We start from the raw sequence: 21,605 nt of genomic DNA, 5'->3' as shown, positions 1-21,605 counted from the left end.
CCTGTCCGGAGACATTCCCAACCTACCCGGACGCGTTCCTGTGTCAGCTGCTCCAGGTGACCCTGCCTTGGCGGGGGGGAGGGGGGGTGTTGGCCTGCGTGATCTCCAGCTCTGACGATTCTGCGATGAGCCCGCACACCCCCGCGAACGCGAAGGCAACCCCCGGGCAGAACCAGGTTTGGCTGCCCCCAGGGAAGCGCTGTGCCCAGCGGGGCGGAGCCGCTCGAAGCTCACTCAGCCCGGCCTGGCCCGGCCCATCCCGAACAACCGGCCCCACATGGCGGGCGGGGCCGGGGCCCCGCGGTCCCGCCTCAGCACCGCCCCGGCCCCTCCTCAGGTGCGGCCGGCGCCGCCCCGCGCAGGTCGGGGCCCGGAAGGCCCGGGGCGGCGGTGGCGGGAGGCGATGGCGGGCGCGGGGCCGCGGCGGCTCTCGCTGGGGCCGCTGCTCCTGCTGCTGCCGCCCCTCCTCCTGCTGCCCCCCTGCGCGGCCCTGCGGCTGCTGCTGGACGCCGCGCCGCCCTTCACCTGCTCCCAGCCGGTAAGCGCGGGCAGCGCCCGGGAGCGCCGCGGCCCGGGCGGGGGCGAGGAGCCGGGAAAAGTTGGGATGGGGGAAGCGGGGGCCGGCGCCGTGTCGCTGTGCCCGGGAGCGCCGGTGCGGAGGGGAGCCTGGGAGCGGGGGAGTATTCCAAGCCCCGCAGGACTCGGCTGGCCGTGCGATGGCCGCCGGGAAGCGCCGGTCACTGACATCTCCGGGGGGCCGCCCGGAGTCACTGGGCAGGATGTGAGTCTTTGCTAATCGCTGGCGTTGCCTCACGTCCTAAATGTTTTAAGCTGTTCCTTGCAGCTGGGGGTTGGTTTGTTTTGGGGTTTTTTGCGGTTTTTCTTTTAGGAGAAAGCAGGGAGTTGCTTGTGAAGGAGTAAGGAAACAAACGTATGCTTGAGAGTTTTGAACTGGCAGGTTTTGGTTGCGTTTTCTCCCTGTGAAACCCAGACAGAGAGGAGGTGCAGATTTGGGGTCCATATAAAAGGTGAACTAACCAACATGAGCTAACTTTGGCACCCCAGAGTATGAACTCCGAGCTGGTTCTGGTCGCTCCCTCTGCTGGTTTTTGGGGGTTGATTTAGATTTGTTTTGTCGATGGTCACTGTTGGATTTTTTCTACCTAAGATACATGTAAGGAGTGTGTAGAATAAGGGAGAGATCTGCTTTTGCTTTTTATCTCTGACAACGATAGCGGTTCATGCATAAACAGGAAAATAGGCAGTTATCTTCTAACCTAGACAGTTTTGTATGTCATGATGCACTTTCAGCAGTCTAGCAAAGGCAGCTGGTCAGGTGCAGCTATAAAAGCTATAAACAAATGTAAAACAAAATCTGTCCTTTGGGATGAAAGCTTCTGTAATCTTTTCCTGTACACATTTCCTGTTTTTTGTCTAGTCTGACTTTCCGACTCCTTTTCTAATGTTTGACTCTATCCTTACCTCTCTTTTACCTGACCTCCACTCTGCTGCCTTCACTCCTATTACAAAGACCCCAAGAAAACAGACCACTTCTGCAATTTTACTTTAGGCTGGGCATTGTGGAGTTACGAAATGGAAAATCTTGGAAAAGTGGAAAGAAGCCATTACAATATTGCTTAGGCATCTCGCATAACCGCGATATCCCAAACGATTGTCACATGCAGATTGAGATAAATTATTAGAGAGTTTCTGTGAGTTCTTGGATGCTTGGGCTTTGCCTGACTGTGTCTTGCTGTCTTGTACCTCTTTTTTTTTAGGAAATGTGAACCACAGTAACTTGTTGAGGGCTTCACCAGTGCATCCCCAACTTTCACTGAGGAGCGGGGTTGCCCCACGCTCTGGGTGTGCTCACAGATCACTTAATGTGCAAGGCTGCTACTTTGGCCTTTTCTATCAAAAAGCAGGTTTCTAAAATGCAGATAGACTTAGGAAAAAGGCGTTGTCTTAAGCCCCCCGAGGAGCCTCTCTAGAAGCAATTGTGAAGCTGCTGACACAAACAGAAAAAAGTACCATCAACTGAAGTTTTGACAGTTGAAAACAGTTTCCCCTTCCCTTTCTGTTGGTTGCGCCGTTTTCGGAGCGTGATTCAGGAACCCTCCCAGTGTGTGACTGTGGTGTCGTTCAAAAGAGAAGCTGTTGCTGAGCAGGGTGGGGGAGACCCACTTCCTTTTTCTAACCCACCCACTGCCGTTGCCGAGCTTTGCAGCAGGTCAGGGTGAGCAACAGCAGCTTTTTCAGCAAAACTCTCGTGTGGCAAAGGCTGCTCGAAAGATAAAGTGGTGGAGGGAAAGTCTCATGTCAGTGTCGTTAGACACCTGTAAATTGTGAAAGTAAAACTAAATGCTTGTTAACAGCTCATCTTACTAAAATGTCAACAAATGCACTCAATGGGCTTTATTCACCACCACTCCATCAAACCTGCTCAGCTGTAGGGCTGAATAGCACAGCTGCAAGTCCAGTTCCTTCTAGCAAGGAATATTTGAATATGTCATCTGCAGGAGTTTTTTACTATGTGCAGGGGAAAAACATCTCACAGCTTAAATACCCATCTGGTTGTTCATCAAGTGGTAAATCACTGTGTTCAGTCACTGGGCTGTAGCTGTTTCCAAACATGGCATGCCTTGGTGTCCTGGAGGAATGCAGTGTTTGTAACTCTCCCATCTTTGAGGGGCTGCATAGTTGGGTAGTTGGGTCTTTGAAACCTATCTTACCAGCTTGGTGGATATTCACTACAAGTCTCTGGAGAAGAATTGATGTAACATCTCTCATGAAGATGAGCAGTGGTGGTGCATGTGAGGAAGGCTTTACAAAGGTGTTCATTTTGCCTTTGCTATTGACTGGCTTCTCTCATTCCCCTCTGTGGCATCTTTTTGCTGTGTAGGATGTTGACATAAACTGTGGTCCACTTAGTGCTGGTTTTGAATCTGATTTTGCTGAGAATTTATATGAGGGCAAGAGAAAAATTTAGAAACTATAGAGAAAAATGCTTTAAAAAATCAAAACAATTTTGTAAAAGATGGTTGTTTCCTACGAGCCTTAAGCACATCACCCTTCAGCAGTTATTCCTGTAGTGTGTTCATGTCCACTTGATCTTTATTTCTTTTTACTGAGGAATCAGAAAGGGGAAACTGCAGTAAACTTCAAATCATCCAAGCCTCAGAAAATACACAGAATCGCTCATAGGCAAGAGGAGGATTTTGGAAAGCTGGACCCCTTCCCAGTCAGCAGCCACTCTTTAAAGGAAAACTGGACACTTGCCCAGCTCAGCAGTGGTTTCTTGCTAGTTACCACAACATCCTGCTGGGAAATCTTGGCCCCATGTTACTTTAATTGAATTGCTATGGGATGATGCTGTTAATCAGTTTCTCTTTTTTTTCTTTTTTTTTTTTTTTTCAGATTCTTCTGATTCTCTGGGGCATATGGTCTATTTGGGTTTGGGGTTTTTTTTAATGTCAAAAGCAAAACAAAAATCATTAAAAAAGAGCGAAGGAAACAGTTGCTTATCTTTCTGTGAAAATATGGCAAGTAAACATGACGAGTTGACTGTGCCTGTCCTCTTCTGCTGATAATAGTTTCAGCATCACCTCACAATCGTCTGCTTCTCATATTTATGCCTCCCCTCTGTATAGCTTTGCTTGTCAGGCCTGAAAGGCAATAGGAAGCTGCTGAGAAGAGAACATTTCAATTTAAGCCCCTTCTGTAATAATGTGCAGAGCATGTTGCCTGACTGTGAGCTCCATCTTCATCTTTTCTGCAGAGCTCTTAATTTTTGTTCCTTCTCCTCCTGTTTATCTGCTTGTCTGTTGTATGCAGACTGACACATCTCTGTTCTGTCAGTGCTTCTTACATGCTTCTAGCTCTGTGTAGGCAACCAGAAACAATCATTGCTGTCATTTTATTTCTACTGTATCATCTAAATATGTGCTTTTTCAATGTAATGATTTAAGCCCAACTGGCAAATAAGCAGCATGCAGCCACTCACTCTCTCCCCCCGCAGGATGGGGGAGAGAATCAGAAGGGTAAAAGTGAGAAAAAGTGAGTGTTTGGGATAAAGACAGTTTAATAAGTAAAGCAAAAGCTGTGCACACAAGCAGAGAAAAACAAGGAATTCATTCACCACTTCCAGTGGGTGGGGAGGTATTCAGGACAGCAGGGCTCCACCATGCTTAATAATGACTTGGGAAGACAAATGCCATCACTGCAAACATTCCTCCCCCCTTTCTCCATCTTCCCCCAGCTTTATGCGCTAAGTGTGATGATATGGACTATCCCTTTGGCCAGTTGGGGTTGTCTGTTCCAGCTGTGTCATTCCCTTAGTTTATGGGCCGCTCCTGCAAATTCTCCACAAAATGTCCATTGAGTTCATTTAGTCCATGATGTTGTGCTCCATCTGTTATGGTGGTCACTCAGGACAGGAGAGGTGGTGTGTTGGAGGACTTATTGGGCACTAAATCCAGCTCAGGTCTGGTCACTGCTGCACTTGCACTGCTTCTTGCAAGGCTTGTCCTCCTGAGGTTCAGGTGGTTCCTGTTACACTAATTCCTATAACATGCAATTCAAATGACGAGTTAGAACAATTTAAAGGTATTTCCATTACAGTCTCCACTTCTGGTCCTTTTGGGCCATCTTATATGGTTTAACATTGCAATGAACTCCTCCCCTTGCTCCCAGCCTGGCTGCAATAAGAGATTCCTGCTATAGCCCACCGTGGGCTGCCAGGGAACAGCCTGCTTCACCATGGTCTTCACCACAGGGGGCAGAGGGATCTCGCACTCTCCCTCCTCCAGCATGGGGTCCCACCATGGGAGACACTCCTCCGTGAAGTTCTCTGACGTGAGTCCTTCCCACAGGCAGCAGTCCTTCACAAACTTCTCCAGCGTGGGTCCCTTTCACAGAGTGCAGTCCATCAGGAACCGGCTGCTCCAGCGTGGGTGCCCCACAGGGTCGCAGGCCCTGCCAGCAAACCTGCTCCAGCATGGGCTCCTCTCTCCGTGGGTCCACAGGTCCTGCCAGGAGCCAGCTCCAGCATGAGCTTCACGCAGGGTCACAGCTGCCTTTGAGCATCCAGCTCCTCCAGCATGGGGTCCCTCCATGGGCTGCAGGTGGATCTCTGCTCCACCGTGGACTCATCCCCTTGACTCTGGTTCACACTGGAGTTCCAGCCTGTCCAGAACAGCAGTGATGCCCTGACCATTTGCCAGCCCAGACACTTTGCCACTGCTGTTATCAGAGTAATTGCAACAGAACAAGGACAAAATGACTGAATGTTAAGTGATAGGGTTTAACAGAAGTCATTCAATTACAAAAAGCCCCATGGTTAGTAGCTAGTTATTTTTGTTACCTCTCACTGGTTCACCCCAGCCAGCAGCTCAGCCCCATGTGGCTGCTCACTCCTTCCCCTCAGTGAAATGCACCATATCAGCTGCTCTGAAGAAAATTATCTCAGATGAAACTACTGCACCTTTTTACACAAAGGGCATTGTCAGGCTAAATAGTTTACCTAAAAAAAGTCTGGTTAAGTGTTAGGAGTAATTTTCATAGTTTAATCGACTTTTCCATGCTGGCACTTTACAATTTTTATTTTTCCCTTTGTTAAATGGTTGTAGTTTAGCTGGTTTTGGTTTGGTTTAATCAGCATTCACTTCTTTGCTTTTTAGGTTTTTCCCTTTATCAAAGGATGTAGGTTGCAGGTACTATGTGGGAATGTACTGCAGTGGCATGGGGGGAGGGAAACCTGATCTGGGAGGTACAAAGTTTCAATAATATTTCTATTAACTATACCTGTAACCAGTTTCTCTTAAGTCCAACAGGATCTATATACACAATGGAGGATTTATCTGTACATTTGTCTGCAATAATTAGATGCAGTAAAGTACAGTTTAGACTAAATTGGTATTTATATTCAAATTGATCATGTTGATTCCCCTCGTTGTGGCTGACTTGACCTTTTGAGCACAACAAAAATAGTGAAAAGTACCTCTTGCTTGTCCTTATATTGACATTAAGTTCAGATTTATTTTGCTTTTGATTATGTTAGAGCTACTCTGCCCCACACAGGGCAGGGCTGCACAGCTTTTGGGGCTGCTTATACCAGGACTCCCATCTAGCATCCTATGGGACTGTCCATCTTTGGGTGTTTTCGGAGTTAGTGCCACAAACCCAGTGTTATAAAGGTAAGAGAGGTCTTCATTGTCAAGTTTAAGTTCTGAATCCTCATCAGCAGGCTGATGGCTCCTCATCCTCTCCTTTGGTTTTCTGATGAACCACTTTGTGCAGTGTTTCCATGATGGTAAATTCTTCCCGTTTGTGTGCGTCACTGAATTCACTGAATTGTTTTTTTCCTGCCCTTCTCCTGCCACCAAGCAGAGGCAAATTACTGTCAATCCAGTTTCTATTCTGAGAGTAACATTCTTGTTTCTTTTCCCCCACAGGATTTAAACTGTCTCGTAAGAAATAGTAAGTATTTTTTTTCTTCATTGCTGTTTTCTCATCAGATCATGCTTTTTTTATTTTCTTTTTTTAACAAGGGTTCATACAGCATGTTTTTCCTGCTGGAATCAGAGTTGTGAAGTGAAGCACTGCTGTCTTGCTTTGCTTTGGGAGATTCCAGTTTCATCCCTTAATAAGCACTGGCTAGAAGAGGAATGGAAAGTTATGTCTTTTTTGGGATAGAGTTTGGGGGTGGGCAGTGGCATGGGTGGAACCCAACCTATCTTGTTTAGTTTCTATCTAAAGCTGGGATCATCATTTTTAAAGAAATGGGAATTTTAGGACAAGTTTGCCAGTAAATGTTCATTACAAGTCATCTATCTGTGATAGTACTTGATGAAAAATTAATGTATGGACTAGAATTAAAAAGAAGGCAGAGAGGTGTGCAGTTGAGAGCAATTAATGTAAATTATTGGGTGTTGGGGGTCAAGTCTTAGCAATGGCATGCATCTGAAGCACTTTAATGTAATTATGGGTAATGTTCTTAAAAAAAAGGAGAATGTTCTGTAGTTGTCCACTTGATACCCAGAGGCGACTGGACAGTGGTGCAGAATTCCTTGGCCTTTCCTTGCAGTCCCTGTTCTAAGCAGGCTCATTCCTGCCTCAGTGCCCAATCCTGTATTGGACTGGCACAAGTATTTTTGTAGCCAGTAGTACTTTTTGTAGTATTATTGCTTGGCTTACCAGGTCAGGGAGATGACTATGCTGAAAATACCCAGGTTTTAAACTTTTTTTGGCAGGAGAGGGATTTGGTGGGATTAGATTGGATCATATTTCCCACTGGCAGACAGCCATTGGAATACATCTTGACAACAAGGCTAAGCCAAACTGCAGCTCCACCATTAAAATGCTGCCTTATTTGAATATTTGGTTTAAATTCTGCCTTATGGCTCTTGTTGTGTTTTTCTGCTCTAGGGGAAATATATTTTTTTTTAGTGCCTAGCACACTCTTTTCTGAAAGGTACTTTATTCTTGTCAGGCTTTTTACAGATATTTTTTGGTAGAATGAGCATGTGGGGATTGTCTAATTACTTCCTAAGTATAAAGCCATGCTGTTACCAGAAGGGATAGTGCCCACTGTTCCCATCACTAACCCAGCAAAACAGACTGAAAGTGTACTTTGGGGGGCCTGACTGTGCTATTTTTAACATGCTCTGATAAGTCAAATGTCTTACAAAATCTAAGTAGATCGTGTCTGTCTAATGCCTGTCATACCTGATCTCACTTTCTGATGAGATTACAGCACCAGTTTTCCCTAACACTGTGTTGACTAGAGTAGTTTATTTTTCTGTCCAGAGAGCTCATTAATTTAGGTCAGGCATAACACTGTTGGAAGCTAAATTCAGATGTATATTCAGATTTGAGGTAAAGCAGTTTTTAGACACAAAGTAATTAAGAGTTGGAAGAATTTCCCTGGGTGTCTGACAGATTTCTTATGATTGGAAGGCTGGTAATTAGTACTAACATGGGTTCATTTCAGCACCAATGTATGGACTTGCTACAGGAGATACTGAGCAAACTTCCTTGACCTGTTTAGCCTGAACACATTAATTGAGGTAATTACTAATGGATTTTCAAGAAAAGAGGAAGTATAAGCTCCTAGAACGAGTTCAGAATATTACAGGCAATTTACAAAGTACTTCCATGCTGAAAACTGCCCTTTTGAATTGGGGAGCTGTCTGTCACCCAGTTTTGCCTTCAGGATAACCCTGACCCAAAGGGCAGACCATAACTGCCATTAAGCAGAGCTTCTTCAACCCCCCTCTGAATGGTGGTTTTCATTTGCTGGACAGGTACCTGCATGGAGTCGAGCTGGCTGAAGCTTCCAGATTGGACTCCTTCTGCTCCAAGCAGTCTTCATGTCTCTTCTCATGTTTTCCGTCAGGTGGATGGAAAACTGCTCCCTGTGCTTCAGATAGAATGGAAAGTGGCCACTGATGGTAAGTGATGGTTGTTTAATTTGAGCACGAAGCAGAGGAAATAGGTGTGGTCTCGTGAGGAGAATTATGACTTCAAGTCTTTCACTGTCATGAAAGCAGACCTTTGAAATTTAGGAGTTTGGCTGCTTAATTTTGTTGATTTGGGGGTTATAATCTCGTCCTTGTAACTTAGGTTTCCTATATGGGTGTGTGTCTTCATAAAGGAATAATTGTCCCATTGCTGGAGCATAAATGAGTACTAGTAAGTCAAGTTTTCTCACTCTCCAAGTGTCTTTAATTGTTTGTTTGTAAGTGATGCTTCCCTTGCACACTCTTGTCCAAAGTTTTGCACAGATTTAAGACGGAATTAAACACATTCATTTCTTCCTTCTGCAGGGCCTATGTCTGAGGGCTATATAGAATCATAGAATCATAGAATCGATTGGGTTGGAAAAGACCTCCGAGATCATCGAGTCCAACCCTTTATATATAGATATATATAGATATAGATAGATAGATAGATACATAGATATAGATATATATAGATAGATAGATACAGATATATATATATAGATAGATAGATAGATAGATATAGAGTTATGACCTATAGCTATAGTAGTGTAGAAGCAGGTGTGACTCAGGTAACACAGTCATTTTCTTCAGCTGTGGTTATAAACTTTCTCACTGGGACTGTGTGTACCAAAACAAAAGCGTATTTACTCTAGGGCCCAAACTGCATGAAGCAGCTTTGAGGGGCAGAGCTAAACACAACACTGAATCTATGGAACTGCCAGGGAGCGTGGAAGAATGCAGTTGCCTTCTCCTTTGCTCCTTCATCTGCAAAGATGTAGCTCTTGCCATGCAGGACAACCTTTAAGCTGAGAGTGCTGTCAGTCAACCCTGCACGCTCACTTTTCGTGGCCAGTTATCTTTGTGTTGGGATCCCCAGCGCTTCAAAGGAGTAAGACTGTGACAAGGCTAAGCACAGTGGTGACCTCTGGGGGGGGGTTGCAACCTCTGCACGGTGCAGATGGCAGGAAAAGACAGGCATGTCTCTGTGTCCCTGTGCCTGCAGCCAGCATCCGCTGTCTGGAAGGGGCAGAGCTCGCCGTGCTGCAGGTGAACAGCAATCAACAGGTCTGTGCCCAGTTTGACTTCCAGAACAATTTGCCTCTTCAGGTCCGTCCGGATGGAGGCCGGGTGAGTGCCAAGGGCTTTAAACTACTTCTCCTAGTTCATGGCTTTGTTTTTGCTTTCACTGTCTTACAGCAAGGTTATTGATTAAAAAGTACAGACTGGTTAGAAGAGTTGGTGAAACAGTCAAGATATTGGACTTGACATCTGCAGTCATTTCCAGTTTCTCTTTCACTCTTCCCGGTTTTAAAAATTATTGCTCTTGTTTGGTGCCTACCACAACCAAGTTCTGGATGTTGCTTAGTTTTTAGAAGTTTTTGGATTCTGCCTGAGAGCTATGACATTTTATAGCTTTTTTTACCTTAGCCCTTCCTTTTATTTCCACTTCTTTCCTATACTCTCTTGCTGTGGAGGAAAGTGCCAACCTTGGGGATGGTCCTTCAGCTTACACTCCTTCTGGGAAACTCATCAGAAAAATGCTGAGCATCCATAGCTCCCTTTATAAACAATAAGGAATCTGGAATTTTTTCCTTACCACACAGAATTTGGCCACAGTTAGCTTATCTTCTGGAGCCAGTGCCTCTCCCACAATTTGCACAATATTGCTGATGTGGAGAACAGTATAGATTTAGGATAATATGTATGGAATGGCCAAGTACAGAACTGCATATGTATAAGTGCAATACTAAATGCTTAGCACTTGCACAGCACTGCAAGATTCATACTAGACTAAAATTTTAGTCTTGAAACTGTGTATTTTAGCCTAATCTCCTTTCAGTTTAGAATGTAATTTAATGGAAACCACACAGTTGTTTGGCATGAAACTGTTGTATCAGTTCAAAGATATAAACTCATTCCAAACAGAAGAGTTGGGACAGACCAAGGGACTGGTACATTTAGTACACTTAAGTTCCATTTTTCTGTAGTCAGGCTGCAGTAAAAGGGTTACGTGGGATGAGGGAACACAGTGGAACAGGGCCAAGTCAGCTGTTAGTTTCAGTACCTTTAAAGAACATCATTGTCCTTTTAAGTCCATGTGGATGTGTTTTATTTTCAGTGGAATTTCACTTTTGACCGTTTTGAAGTGGAACCTGGCCAGACTTACCAAGTGACTGTCTACCACCTGCCCAAGCTGGGTGTAAATGGAGACTACAACTGCAAGTCCACGTCTTTCACAGTGCCTGGTAAGAGATGCTCTAGTTCACTTAGGCCTTGAGCTTGGGACTGTAGTGGTTTGTGGACCTGTGGGTTGGGTGTTTTTCCGGTCCAGACCCGTGAACTGTGAGCCAGTTTGGCAATAGGGTGGCAGTATTAAAAAACCCTGTTGTCCTTTTTGGATATTGCTGTTCAGAAAATCCATGTTGCTAGCCTATCTCCAGCACCCCTGTGGTACATACCCAAAATGTTTGTATCATTTTTACTACAAATCACCATCCTTATTTCTGGAATCCTGTGTCCAGAAGTTTGTCAAGTCTCTGCTTGGAATAAGGTGTGTGTGGAGGGACTGTTCCGTGAAGGACGGACCCTTTGATTCCAGTTAACTGCAGTTTCTGCGTGGAAGATACTGCTGTAAAAATTTTTACATGCTTTCTGGAAAGCTGGACAAAGCCTTGGACTTGGGCTGCTGATTTCTGAGAAATTGCATTTGTAGCTTGTCCAGAATTCTGCTGCAGCTATGGCTAAAGAGAAATTCATGTGGAGGAATCTTTCATGTTCTCTGCAGAATGCCGCTGCTACTTTAATTTAAAATCTTTCAGAGTTGCCCCTCTGCTTGTGGAAGCTGGAAATACAGGCCAGAATTTTGAAATTCGAAGGAGTAAAGCTTGGCTTCTAGTATTAAAGCTTACACATGTGAAGTTGCATTTCAAAGGCAGAGTTAGGCATAATTTACCAAGAAACTTGATAGTGCCGAGTGCCTGACCCTTTCTTGCGTATGTGAAAATTTTCCTGTTGCTAAATGAATTTCTGTGGTTTTCCTCAAGGGTGCTGAACATCTGCAGTGCCCTCTGGCTGCACTGACTGACTTTTAAGTATTTGGCGCTTAATACAGAGCTTGAAAACTGATTCTTAACTTTTTTCTTAACTTCTTGTAGTTGTCAACCAGATTTTGTAGTTATAAAATGGCAAGGTATGGAGTGTATCAGTCAATGTGAGCTGGAAAAGGAGAGGGAACACTTGATTCTCAGCCCTCTTATCTTTTTTTATACCTGGTTGCACTAAGAACTTCCTGGCTTTTATCCTCCACTCTTCTTCAGAAACCTAATACATTCTTACACATGAATTACAGGAGCACTGTAAATTTTCCAGCTTTGAAAATTGGAAATGTAAGAGATGCAACATTTTGTTTCAACTGTCTAAGCAGGGATTTTTTCCTTTTTCTTTATCCAAACCCTGGAGGGGAGGCATAGTTTAGGCTGAGACTTGTAAATCCCACAATGCCAAGTTGAACGCGTAATTCTGGATTTGACTCTGAAGAAATTCCCAAAGAGCAGGGACAATCTGATAAATGAATCGAATTATAAATGTGGAAGAGTGCTTTGGAATCAAGAAAGATTCCTCCTAGTTTTCCTGGGTCAGAATGCCTTCGGAGGAGTCTATTGCTGTGGTGCAATCCCAAGGTGTGGAGATCAGTATGAAGTTTTAATTCCACTTTTATGACCCTTTCTGCACAAGTCTTACATTAGCAAGGCTTCTCAGATATTACTGTACTAACGAGCATGGTATGTTTTCTGTCTTTCTTATTAATTATCTCTGTTCTGAAAAGAAAAAGAAAAAGCACACCATTACATCAGTGGAGGGGGCTATGTTTATACACTGGAAACCAATACTATTCTTCTACAGAATTTTGCTACTGCTTTGGAACAAAGGTGTCCACTCGTTAGGGAGAGCTTGGTTAGGTATCTGGCTTCTGATAAGAAAGTGTGTTTTTTTGCTAAATGGAAGTACAATGTTTCTGACTACTCACTTATGGTCTTTCTTGCAGACTGCAGCGATTCTCTGATGAAAAAAACCATCCCATGTATAAAGACAGGTAAAAATTTTTTAGTCATGTGGGCATGGATACTATGCTGAAATATTTCTGATAGTTATGAAACGCAGGAGTATCTTCCCTACTTCCAGGCAGCTCGTGGGAACCCAGGATCCAGGGTACAAGTCTAGATGATACAACTCTGCTCGTGAGCTTCACCCCATGGATGGAGCCAGCCCGATACCACATTCATGTGGCCAGTTACCTGCATGAGAAGAAGTGTAAAATGATCACACATGATTTCACTGAGGTAATTCCCATCCCAAATTATACCTTCTGTGGTGATTTAGACGAACGTCTCAGGTAGTTGCTAAACCAGGACTTGGAGCCGTGATGTAGGAGATGTAGCAAACATTTGAACAACAGTTTTCAAGGAATTGTTTTCACAAATTTTTCATTGCCTTTGGAAAGAGGAATGTTATTTCAGGAATTTGGTGGATAAAAGATCAAAAAAGAGGTTTTACAATTCTTGGAGCAGTCTATAAACATCTGCAAAGTCAAATTTGATGTTTGACTGGGCTTTACATTTTTCAAGCCAATGCCTAGGGAGGCTAAATAAATCAACCAAAACTGAGGTGCAAAGTTCCAATAAATCATTGAAGTACTTTATCAAATATGATCACGGGAGGGCATTAGTTAATTTTTTTAGATAAAGAATGAGTGCTTTAATAACAGGTGTTTCATTCCAGCTGAGAATCAATTTCTGTAGTCTCACAGTCTGTGTTGCTGAGAAGCTCAAAGTGTCCAGAGTGTCTTCTGGCATGAGAAATGTTTCCCTTCAGGCATCTGAGGGAGGAGAAATGCTGAATATTTGGTACCAGTCCCCACCCCTCCCTGGGGGCAGGCAGATATAACAGCATTCAGTTTGTTTAATCTTCATTCCTTAACACTTAAAATCCTTTGTACTGAGTGCACTGGTATGCATTAAGTTATTACTGACACAGATTGTACACCTGTACATGTGTTTCCCTGGTAGAGAGGAATGTTCCTCATTCTGGAGTGTTTGCTAAGCATTGTAAAGAATATATTGTCATGATGTTGACTGTGTACAGCAGGTAACAAGGGCAACTTATTTGTCTGTTCTAATGTCAGAAGCAGCAGTGTTGACAGCTGCTTTTAATTAAACAAGGAAGCTTGTTAATGTTTACACATTACATAACTAAAGATGTTTAGATTGTTTTAGAAACTGTAAGTTTAACTCATTTGAAGTTATACAATGTACATCCCTAGTTGTTTCCTGTTACCTGTGCAATCTTAGCCTGTTGTCTTAATTGTGTTACCATGTCTGTGTCACAGGACACCCACAGTGATGGTGGCCAGATCCCTTACTCATTTTGTTCTCTGTGGGCTTCTTGTTCCAAAGAAAGAAAATAGAAGCTTTTTGCTTCTTTGGACCATTCCATGTTCTCCAGTCGACTTATTTTCTTTTTTCCTGCTTTCATCAATTTTCTTCCTTCCCTTACGACTGATTTCTGCAGGGTGGACTACAAGAGCAAGTGAATGTCACAATCAAAATAGAGAAGAACATAAAAGCTTGCTGCAGCTACAAAATACAGGTAGGATCTCACTCTTGTCCCTGTGTCCTTCTTCACAAACGAGGCAATGAACAACTTAGGAATGTTACAGGGTTTTGCACACTATTTTGTTCTGAGATTGACTAATCTCTAATTACCTGTATTAAGGAAATACTGATTATGGCTGAAAGGACAATATATTTTATATAGATGTTCTCTGTAGTCTGTGGCTTTTCCTTAGCATAGGGCTGCCAAGTCAGAGACTGTGGAGTGGGAATGGCAAGTGTGCAACCTCAGGAGCTCCCAGCCTTCTTAATATCTAGTGTCAGAATCCTTGATCAACTTGTTTGCTGAAGGGAAATGGGAGTTCTGTGTCCCTGTGCTAAAATACAGGAAATGTGGAGGCAGGGGGGAAGTAAAGCAGGGAACAAAATTGCTTTTAAGAATAACTTATGCTTTCTGAATTTATTTCAACTGCAGATTCAGCCATTCTTTGCGAACTGTGGCACAGACTGTCTGAGACACTCTGCTTTCATCCCATGTCCACCAGCTCCAAGTGAGAACCACTTTTCTGTAATCTAGACTCCCATTGGCTTACAGAGGAGAGCTGAATTTTTAATGTAATTCTTGTCTTTTGCAGGTGCAGACCCATCAGGTAAGAAGTTATTCTGATACCCTGAATCTTTTTTTTGCTGCTCTTTTCCTGTTGTATAGCATAAAAAATGATCCTCCCTGGGAATGACCCAATGAAATGTCCCTGTTGAAAATTTGATATTGTTTGAAGGTAGGTGAGTGCTTGTTTGACATAAGTAGCCAGAATTGTTGGGCTGCAAGTTGAACTTTTTTTGAATTATATGGCTGTGTTGTGTAAGTTAAAGACAGATCATAGTGAAACCTGGAGCTAACAATCTGAATGTTAATAATAGTTAGAATAGACAAAGCTATAGCTTAAATATTACTTATAATAGAGTAAACAGGTCATGGTGTATGAAATGTAGCAAACATATTGTATCATGGACTATATCACCCATGTGACTGTATCACCCAAGCCCCCACTGAAACCAACCTCAGAGGATGTGAAGATGAGCACATGACAACCACTTGGTAACAAAACACCAAACCAGTGAAGGGCAAGGAGACCCCACACCCTAATCGTGCTGTTGCTCCAGACTGCTGTGTGAGGGATGGGGAATTTAGGTCATCAGGGCTTAATTGCCCAAGGATTTCTTTGTTTGGTGTCCCTCTTTGGAGGCACCAAGGTCAAACTACCGGATACCATAACTGAGCTGTGCCAGTAGATCTGTCTGATGGAGATGAGAGCCTAGTGTCAAAAATTTCTCTAACAGTCCTCATGTAACACCGAGTTCAGAATTAATTGTGCTAAGAATTACTTCACCATGATTTAATGAGGCAAGTATTCATATGCAGTGTGAACCTTAAAGAGCAATTTTTTTTTTAGATACACTTCACTTGCATAGAATTCTTTGAGAAGCAGTTTTGACAAGAAGAGTCTTAATATAAAATACTTTCTGTCACTTTGCTCAGTGTTAAAAAATTTGCATAATATAAAGCAGCTTTTGGAGAGAATAGCTTGCATATATTCATTTTCATGAATGTCAAGATAACTTGTGCATAATGATTTGACATCTTTTTTTTTTTTTTGGCTGCAACACCTGTAAGAAGCTGGTTTGCCCAAGATTGGGCAAAAAAAAAACAACAAAAAAAACCAAACACCTGTAGACTGAAAAAATACATGACCCAAAATGGTGATTTTTGATTTTTTTTTTTTTTTTTAAGATAGATTACATGAACAGGCAGGACATGGGCGACGTGCCTGTCAAAGCTGGGTAAACATTGCTATTTAGAGGAAGGTTATTGATCTGTGTTTTCAGTGTGCTGCACATATGGTTCTTTGTGTGGAGCAAGCTGATGGTGCAGAGCAGCATCATGAAAGCAGGAATTCATTTTGAGAAGTGACTGTATATTGTAAGAGGGAAGTGCTGGTCTACCCATGGTTTTGGGCACAACCAGGGTCCTCCTCCCTTGGCCCCCTCTGCTCAAGAAACTTCTGCTCTTTGGTGAAGCTCTATTTGTGTAAGGCAATGTCTGAGGAGTATTTTTGTACTGCAGGTGATATGTTTATATGGCTCTACTGGTGTATCACTGGGATCTGTGTGTTACTGGTGGGATCAGTCATAGCAGGTGTGGTGTGTATGACTAAAAAACGAGCAGGTAAGACTCATACCAGCTAGGAAGAAAAAAATTCAATGCTAAAGCTGTATTTTTCCTACTTCTGTTGCTGTTTTGTTCCTTGCTGCTCTGATGCCTTACTGCTGAGATAATGCCTATGTAAACCCCTTTTTCTGTTTTGCATCTTAGCACTTGTAATGTCCTAATACCATCCACTAGATAAGTAAAGTCTTCCATGAGTTATGCTGTCTGGTACTTCATGTTCTTCATACACTAGTTCATAGCACTTCAGAGCTCATAAAAGGAAAAGGAACTTTGAAGTTCAGCCCTCATGCTGCAGAAATCTTTTCTATTTATTTTTCTCCTGCATTGCAGCAGAGTTTTCCAGAACAGAAGCCCTGTTTGTCCCCACTGTAGTCTTTTCCCTGATCCTGAAACTCTACAAAATTAATTTTTGTACTATTTAGGGCTTCAATAATGTTTTTTGATTAAGGTAGAAGGGAAAAAAACAGGACACAGAGGTTGACATCAAGCAAGCTGGAAAATTGGGTACTTAAGGGCTAAGTCCTAGTGGTTTTGTGCTGTAGCTGTGAGGCAGTTACCACAGGGAAGCTGTGTAACTCACAGCTTAAGTTTTTCTTTTTCACCTGAGAGGAATAATTGGTAATCTTTTGGAAAATCTCTTAACACATCAGACTTACAGATAAGACGTAGCTGGGGACATTTTGGTCACCTCTTCAGAGAAGCCTCTTAAGAAAAAGCCATCTTTAAAAATGCCCTTTCTCTTTAAAGAGTGGTGGCAGAACAATTGGATGTTCTGTACTTCTTGAGACTGAATGGATCTAGGGGAGATAGAGAAAGTTTGTTTTAAGTGCATTCTGTCTTCTCTCAAAGGAAAAGTACATAGCAAAGTATTTGTTCAGTATATTTTTTATTAGGCTTCTTCCTCCCTATGGTTTTATCTCCCTGCACAGCTAAGGATTGTTTATTTAATTAATCTGTGGAAGGTGTTGTGATTTTAAGCACTTAATCTTATGTCTCAGAACTGACTGTGACTTTCTCTCTCTTCCAGGACGCCGACGAGGGAAATCCAACCACAGTGATTTGCAAACTGGTAAGATGTCCTGCCTGTGTTTTATCAAGGAAGTGTCATGTGTTCTAGAAGTCTCACACAGTTGTCCAGAAGGGGTTGTCAAAGGGTCTGCTATTCTATAGGTGCTTCTGAAAACCAACAGGTAGTGTTAGGATCTTTGCTGATACAGGCCATGGCAGTAGGAGATTGGTTTGGACTGGGTACACTCAGGTCTCCACCAGAGAATATAGCTACATCTGCAAACCTCTTGAAGCTGATGTATTATTTTTGTGTGGTGAAATTTGATGAACCATCTGGGCATTATTATAAGTCACAGCTCCCCTGCCTGTACTTTCATATTAAATTTGTACAACGAGATGTTGTCCACACGCGTCACCAAAATAGCATTAAAGCTGATAGTCACTAGTACCTTTTGTTAATATCTATGTTGATTACTGCTGACTTGCACCATTACAATTTTGGGAATGTGGCTGCAATTAATATTTTTCTGTCTTTCATCAGCACCATATACCGACCTCTCCCTGCCGCCCTTGAAGCCCCGGAAGGTTTGGATTGTGTACTCTGCTGACCACCTGCTGTACGTGGACGTGGTGCTGAAGTTTGCTGAGTTCCTGATGACGGTCTGTGGCACTGCTGTAGCCTTAGACCTGCTAGAAGATCATCAGATCTCGGAGTTAGGGCCGTTGCCCTGGCTTACTCGGCAGAAGAAGGAAATGGAAGACCTGTCTTCAAAGATCATTATCTTGTGTTCTCGGGGCACCCAGGCCAAATGGCAAGCCATGCTTGGGAGTGAGCCTGTGTGTCTCAAGCAAGATCAGCAGAAGCCAATGGGAGACCTGTTCACCCCAGCCTTGAATTTGATCCTGCCAGATTTCAAGAAGCCAGCCTGCTTTGGGATGTACATAGTCTGCTACTTTGAGGGAATAAGCAGTGAGAAAGATATACCTGATCTGTTCAATGTCACATCCAGGTACCAGCTGATGGACAAATTTGAGGATATTTATTTTCGGATTCAGGATTTGGAGAAGTTTGAACCTGGGCGGATCCATCGAATCCAGGAAATCACGGCTGAGAATTATGTCGATACCCCCAGTGGGAGGAAGTTGAAAGAGGCCGTACAGAAGTTCAAGAACTGGCAGACTGAGCACCCAGACTGGTTTGAGAGGGAAACCATCTGCTTGGATAATGATGAAGAATTGCATTCCCTAAACAGAGAGAGCCAGGTGGATTCATTGCTGAGTGAATCAAGTGGGATTGTGAAACACCAGCTGCACCTGCGTGAGCCTGACCCCAACTGCTGTTATATCATCAACCTCCACATGCATGAAGGTGAAAATACAGGCTGTAAACTGCAGCCTCAACTTAATCCATGTGGGGATCCAGCTTCTCAGACTGTGGTCCTTCCTGTGGATGAGGCTCCTCTAGTTCAAGTAGTGGAGCCAGTCTCTCCCATGGAAGACAGAAATGTACTTAGTCATCATGTGCTGAGTAATGAGGACTGTATGGAAGGAGTTCCTCTTCTGGAGACAAGCTTTCCAATGAGGAATAACATCATCCTCCACGATGACTCTGACGTTTCAGCAGTAGCTGACCACAGTCCTGCCAACCTCTCAGGTGAACTGAGGGACCATCTGAATGGGTTTATGTACCCTCTTTATCAACAGAGTGTCGTTCCTTCAGAGCTGTATCTCTGCCAGGAGGAGGCTGACGGGCAGCACCAGTTGGTCTTTGATGACCAGTGCAAAGACCAAAGACAGTCAGTGCAGTCAGACCAGGGCTACATCTCTAGATGTTCTCCTCTGCCTCCTGATGACCTCGTAGAGGAGGAGGAGGAAGAGGAGGAGGAGGATCAAGAAAAACACATAGTCTCCCATGAACTCTCTCCAGAGGTCTTGAACAGTCTAAGGAGCCTCCAGAAGCAGCTGTTTTTCCAGGACATTCAGAGGAGCTCTAACTGGAGCTATCCAGCTGAGGTGATGGACATTGACCAGTCTCTGGAGGACTGTTAGGTTCTGTCTGGGACCTGCTCCATTTGAAATACAGAGGTGGAAGGTGGTCCCGTGCAGAATACTGAAACTGCATTTCCAACACCATCCTTGTCCTTGTATTGTAAATGACTTAGCAGTGGGATCTGTCTGCTGGTGGGATGCAGGGTTGCCCAGCAGACTGGTGATGTTGCTTCCAGTCTCTGTGGGGAGAAGCAATGAATATTGCTCACCTCTGTGAAAGAACAGGCAGTAGCTCTGTTCCTTGGGGAAAGGCATTAAATTGAATCCTCACTGATAGATGGCAGAAAAATTACTGTGGCTTATCCACTCGTGCCTTCAAAATGCCCTCCAGCTGAACTGATGCTATTGCACTGGATAAAAGTCATGGCCAGGGTTTGGAAAATAGATTTAGATAGCGTGGCAAAATGTGCATTGCCATTTCCATACACATTTTAAATGTTTTGTTGTAAATACTGTGTCAAAGATGTGTGCCTTAAATCTCAGCTAGGTTAGTGCTGTTTCTACCTGTTGATTCATATGCCTGAAGACTTTTCTTTTGCCACTCATCCATTAATTTCCAGCTGCATTTCCATGGTCATTCAGAAATCAAGTGGAGTAACTGAGCAGTAGGTGGGATAAACTTTTAAATTGTGAGTCTTCATAACTCTCCCTGCCTCCCTGCTGGGAGGTATGGGCTTGAAAACTAGCAATAGCAGGAAGAGGGAAAAGGGAGATAAAGGACCAAAAAATGGAATTTGGAGTTGTTGTACAATTTTGAGAAAAATCTGCGGCTAAATAGAGAACCTTCGAATTGGAAATCTGCTGTATCCTGCTACACAGTGCTGCAGTGCTGTTTGCTTTTGGGTATCTTGGCACCAGGGAGATGTGAACTGAAGATGTAGGTAGTGGCACACAATTAAAGAAATGAAAGACTATTTTGGAGGAGAAAAAAGCTCAGCTTCAGCAGACGCTGTTTTAGAGCAGAGGTTGTATCTGAGTTATGGGAGGCTGAGTGAAAATGACTGTAACATGTACTTGTGTGGGTATAAACTCAAACACAGGTAGTTCAGGTTAACCATAGTGAAATACTGAATAGACCAAGGGGTTCATCCTCCAGGAGCAGTGATGGTAACTCTATCAATTCCAGTGTTTTTTAAAAATGGGACTGGATGCACTAGAAAAAATTGTTCCCTGTGAGTAATGGCACATTGGCCCTTGTAGCACTGGCTGGGTAGCAGACTAGCTGAGGTTGGCATTTACCCTGTTTCTTATCACTGTTTCTGCAGCCCAGTGGACAACAGCCTGTGAGATGTAAATACACCCAGGTCTTTCTCCTGTGCCTTCAGACAAGCTTGTCGTCTTCCTGTCCTTCAAAGTTTACTTGTCAAAAAATCTTAGGATAATTTTATTTCAGCTTTTTAAAAGTCTGATGTCTTAGAGAATAATCTAGTTTTTGACTTGCAATGAATATTTTATTATGTATATTTTATAATTTTATGAACTGTGGGGGTTTTCCTTAAATTAAAAACCAAGAATACCTTTTGAATATATTTACTTAAAGAGTTCTATGTCCTCCATTCTGCCTAACTCCTTCTGTTACTATTTGTTATAGAAATCTGAGGCAAAGCTGAGCCAGAACTGAACTGGCTCACAAATGCCAAAACATTCCTGCAAAGCATGGCAGCTGTATTGGGTTGAGCTGGATACAACTGAGGGCCCTCACCTGTGGGAAGTGCACATCCCTTCAAAAGGAATGTCAAAGGAATTGTTAGTAATTCCCATGCACGACTGCTCCATGAGGCAGGACTGCTAAGACAGCTGCTTTCTCTGCAGCCAGATGACAAAGGGACAGTCCCTGAAGAGATCCAAACTTAAGACTGGGAGCCTTCCTGCCTCTACAGGATCTAACCCAGCAGGAGCTAAGCAAGAGGCAGCTGTGATCTCAATGCTTCTCCAGTGAGAACCCGTTTCCCAGATTATGTGAGTAATTGCCATCTTGATGATCCCACTTCTAAAAGTTTCTTTTATCTTAAAGCAATTAACATGTAAATCTGATTTTTTTTTTTTCCCATGAGTCTTTTTCAAGTGGTATGAATTCCTATAAATCACTTAAATAGGAAGCTCAGAAGTGTCAACTGGATTTTCTTGCCTTAGTCATTCCCTTCTCAAATAACTCCCTTGGTGTTACAGCTCTTAGAATTTGCTTTCACTCCCAAAAAGTTTGTTTGA

The 21,605-nt window shown here is 43.4% G+C and overlaps 1 protein-coding gene across 3 annotated transcripts; it reads left to right on the top strand.

The window, feature by feature from the left end:
* The first annotated feature begins 231 nt into the window (after positions 1 to 231).
* Positions 232 to 20,930, top strand: IL17RA (interleukin 17 receptor A). Of its 3 annotated transcripts, XM_064654543.1 has the most exons (13): positions 234 to 538; positions 6,453 to 6,477; positions 8,304 to 8,450; positions 9,505 to 9,629; positions 10,621 to 10,747; positions 12,547 to 12,594; positions 12,684 to 12,841; positions 14,070 to 14,147; positions 14,586 to 14,661; positions 14,746 to 14,760; positions 16,236 to 16,337; positions 17,368 to 17,409; positions 17,890 to 20,930. In XM_064654543.1, the coding sequence occupies exons 1-13, from the start codon at positions 278 to 280 to the stop codon at positions 19,395 to 19,397; spliced, it is 2,712 nt and encodes a 903-aa protein (XP_064510613.1). In that variant the 5' UTR covers positions 234 to 277; the 3' UTR covers positions 19,398 to 20,930. The 3 variants fall into 3 exon arrangements, with proteins under 3 accessions (XP_064510614.1, XP_064510613.1, XP_064510612.1); XM_064654544.1 differs by lacking the exon at positions 16,236 to 16,337 and having other exon boundaries at positions 232 to 538; XM_064654542.1 differs by lacking the exon at positions 14,746 to 14,760 and having other exon boundaries at positions 236 to 538; positions 14,586 to 14,671; positions 16,231 to 16,337.
* Positions 20,931 to 21,605: the final 675 nt, after the last annotated feature.

The sequence above is a fragment of the Pseudopipra pipra genome, chromosome 5, assembly GCF_036250125.1.
Source record: "Pseudopipra pipra isolate bDixPip1 chromosome 5, bDixPip1.hap1, whole genome shotgun sequence".
Classification (NCBI taxonomy): Eukaryota; Metazoa; Chordata; class Aves; order Passeriformes; family Pipridae; genus Pseudopipra; species Pseudopipra pipra.
This window is presented reverse-complemented; position numbering and strand designations above follow the sequence as displayed.

What these genes read in the sequence shown, in the direction of transcription:
- IL17RA (XM_064654543.1), top strand. Translation starts at nt 278, where the DNA reads ATGGCGGGCGGGGCCGGGGCCCCGCGGTCCCGCCTCAGCACCGCCCCG. An exon ending in ATGGAAAGTGGCCACTGATG is followed by an intron (nt 8,451 to 9,504) that starts GTAAGTGATGGT and finishes CTGTGCCTGCAG; the next exon opens with CCAGCATCCGCTGTCTGGAA. An exon ending in TCCGTCCGGATGGAGGCCGG is followed by an intron (nt 9,630 to 10,620) that starts GTGAGTGCCAAG and finishes TTTTATTTTCAG; the next exon opens with TGGAATTTCACTTTTGACCG.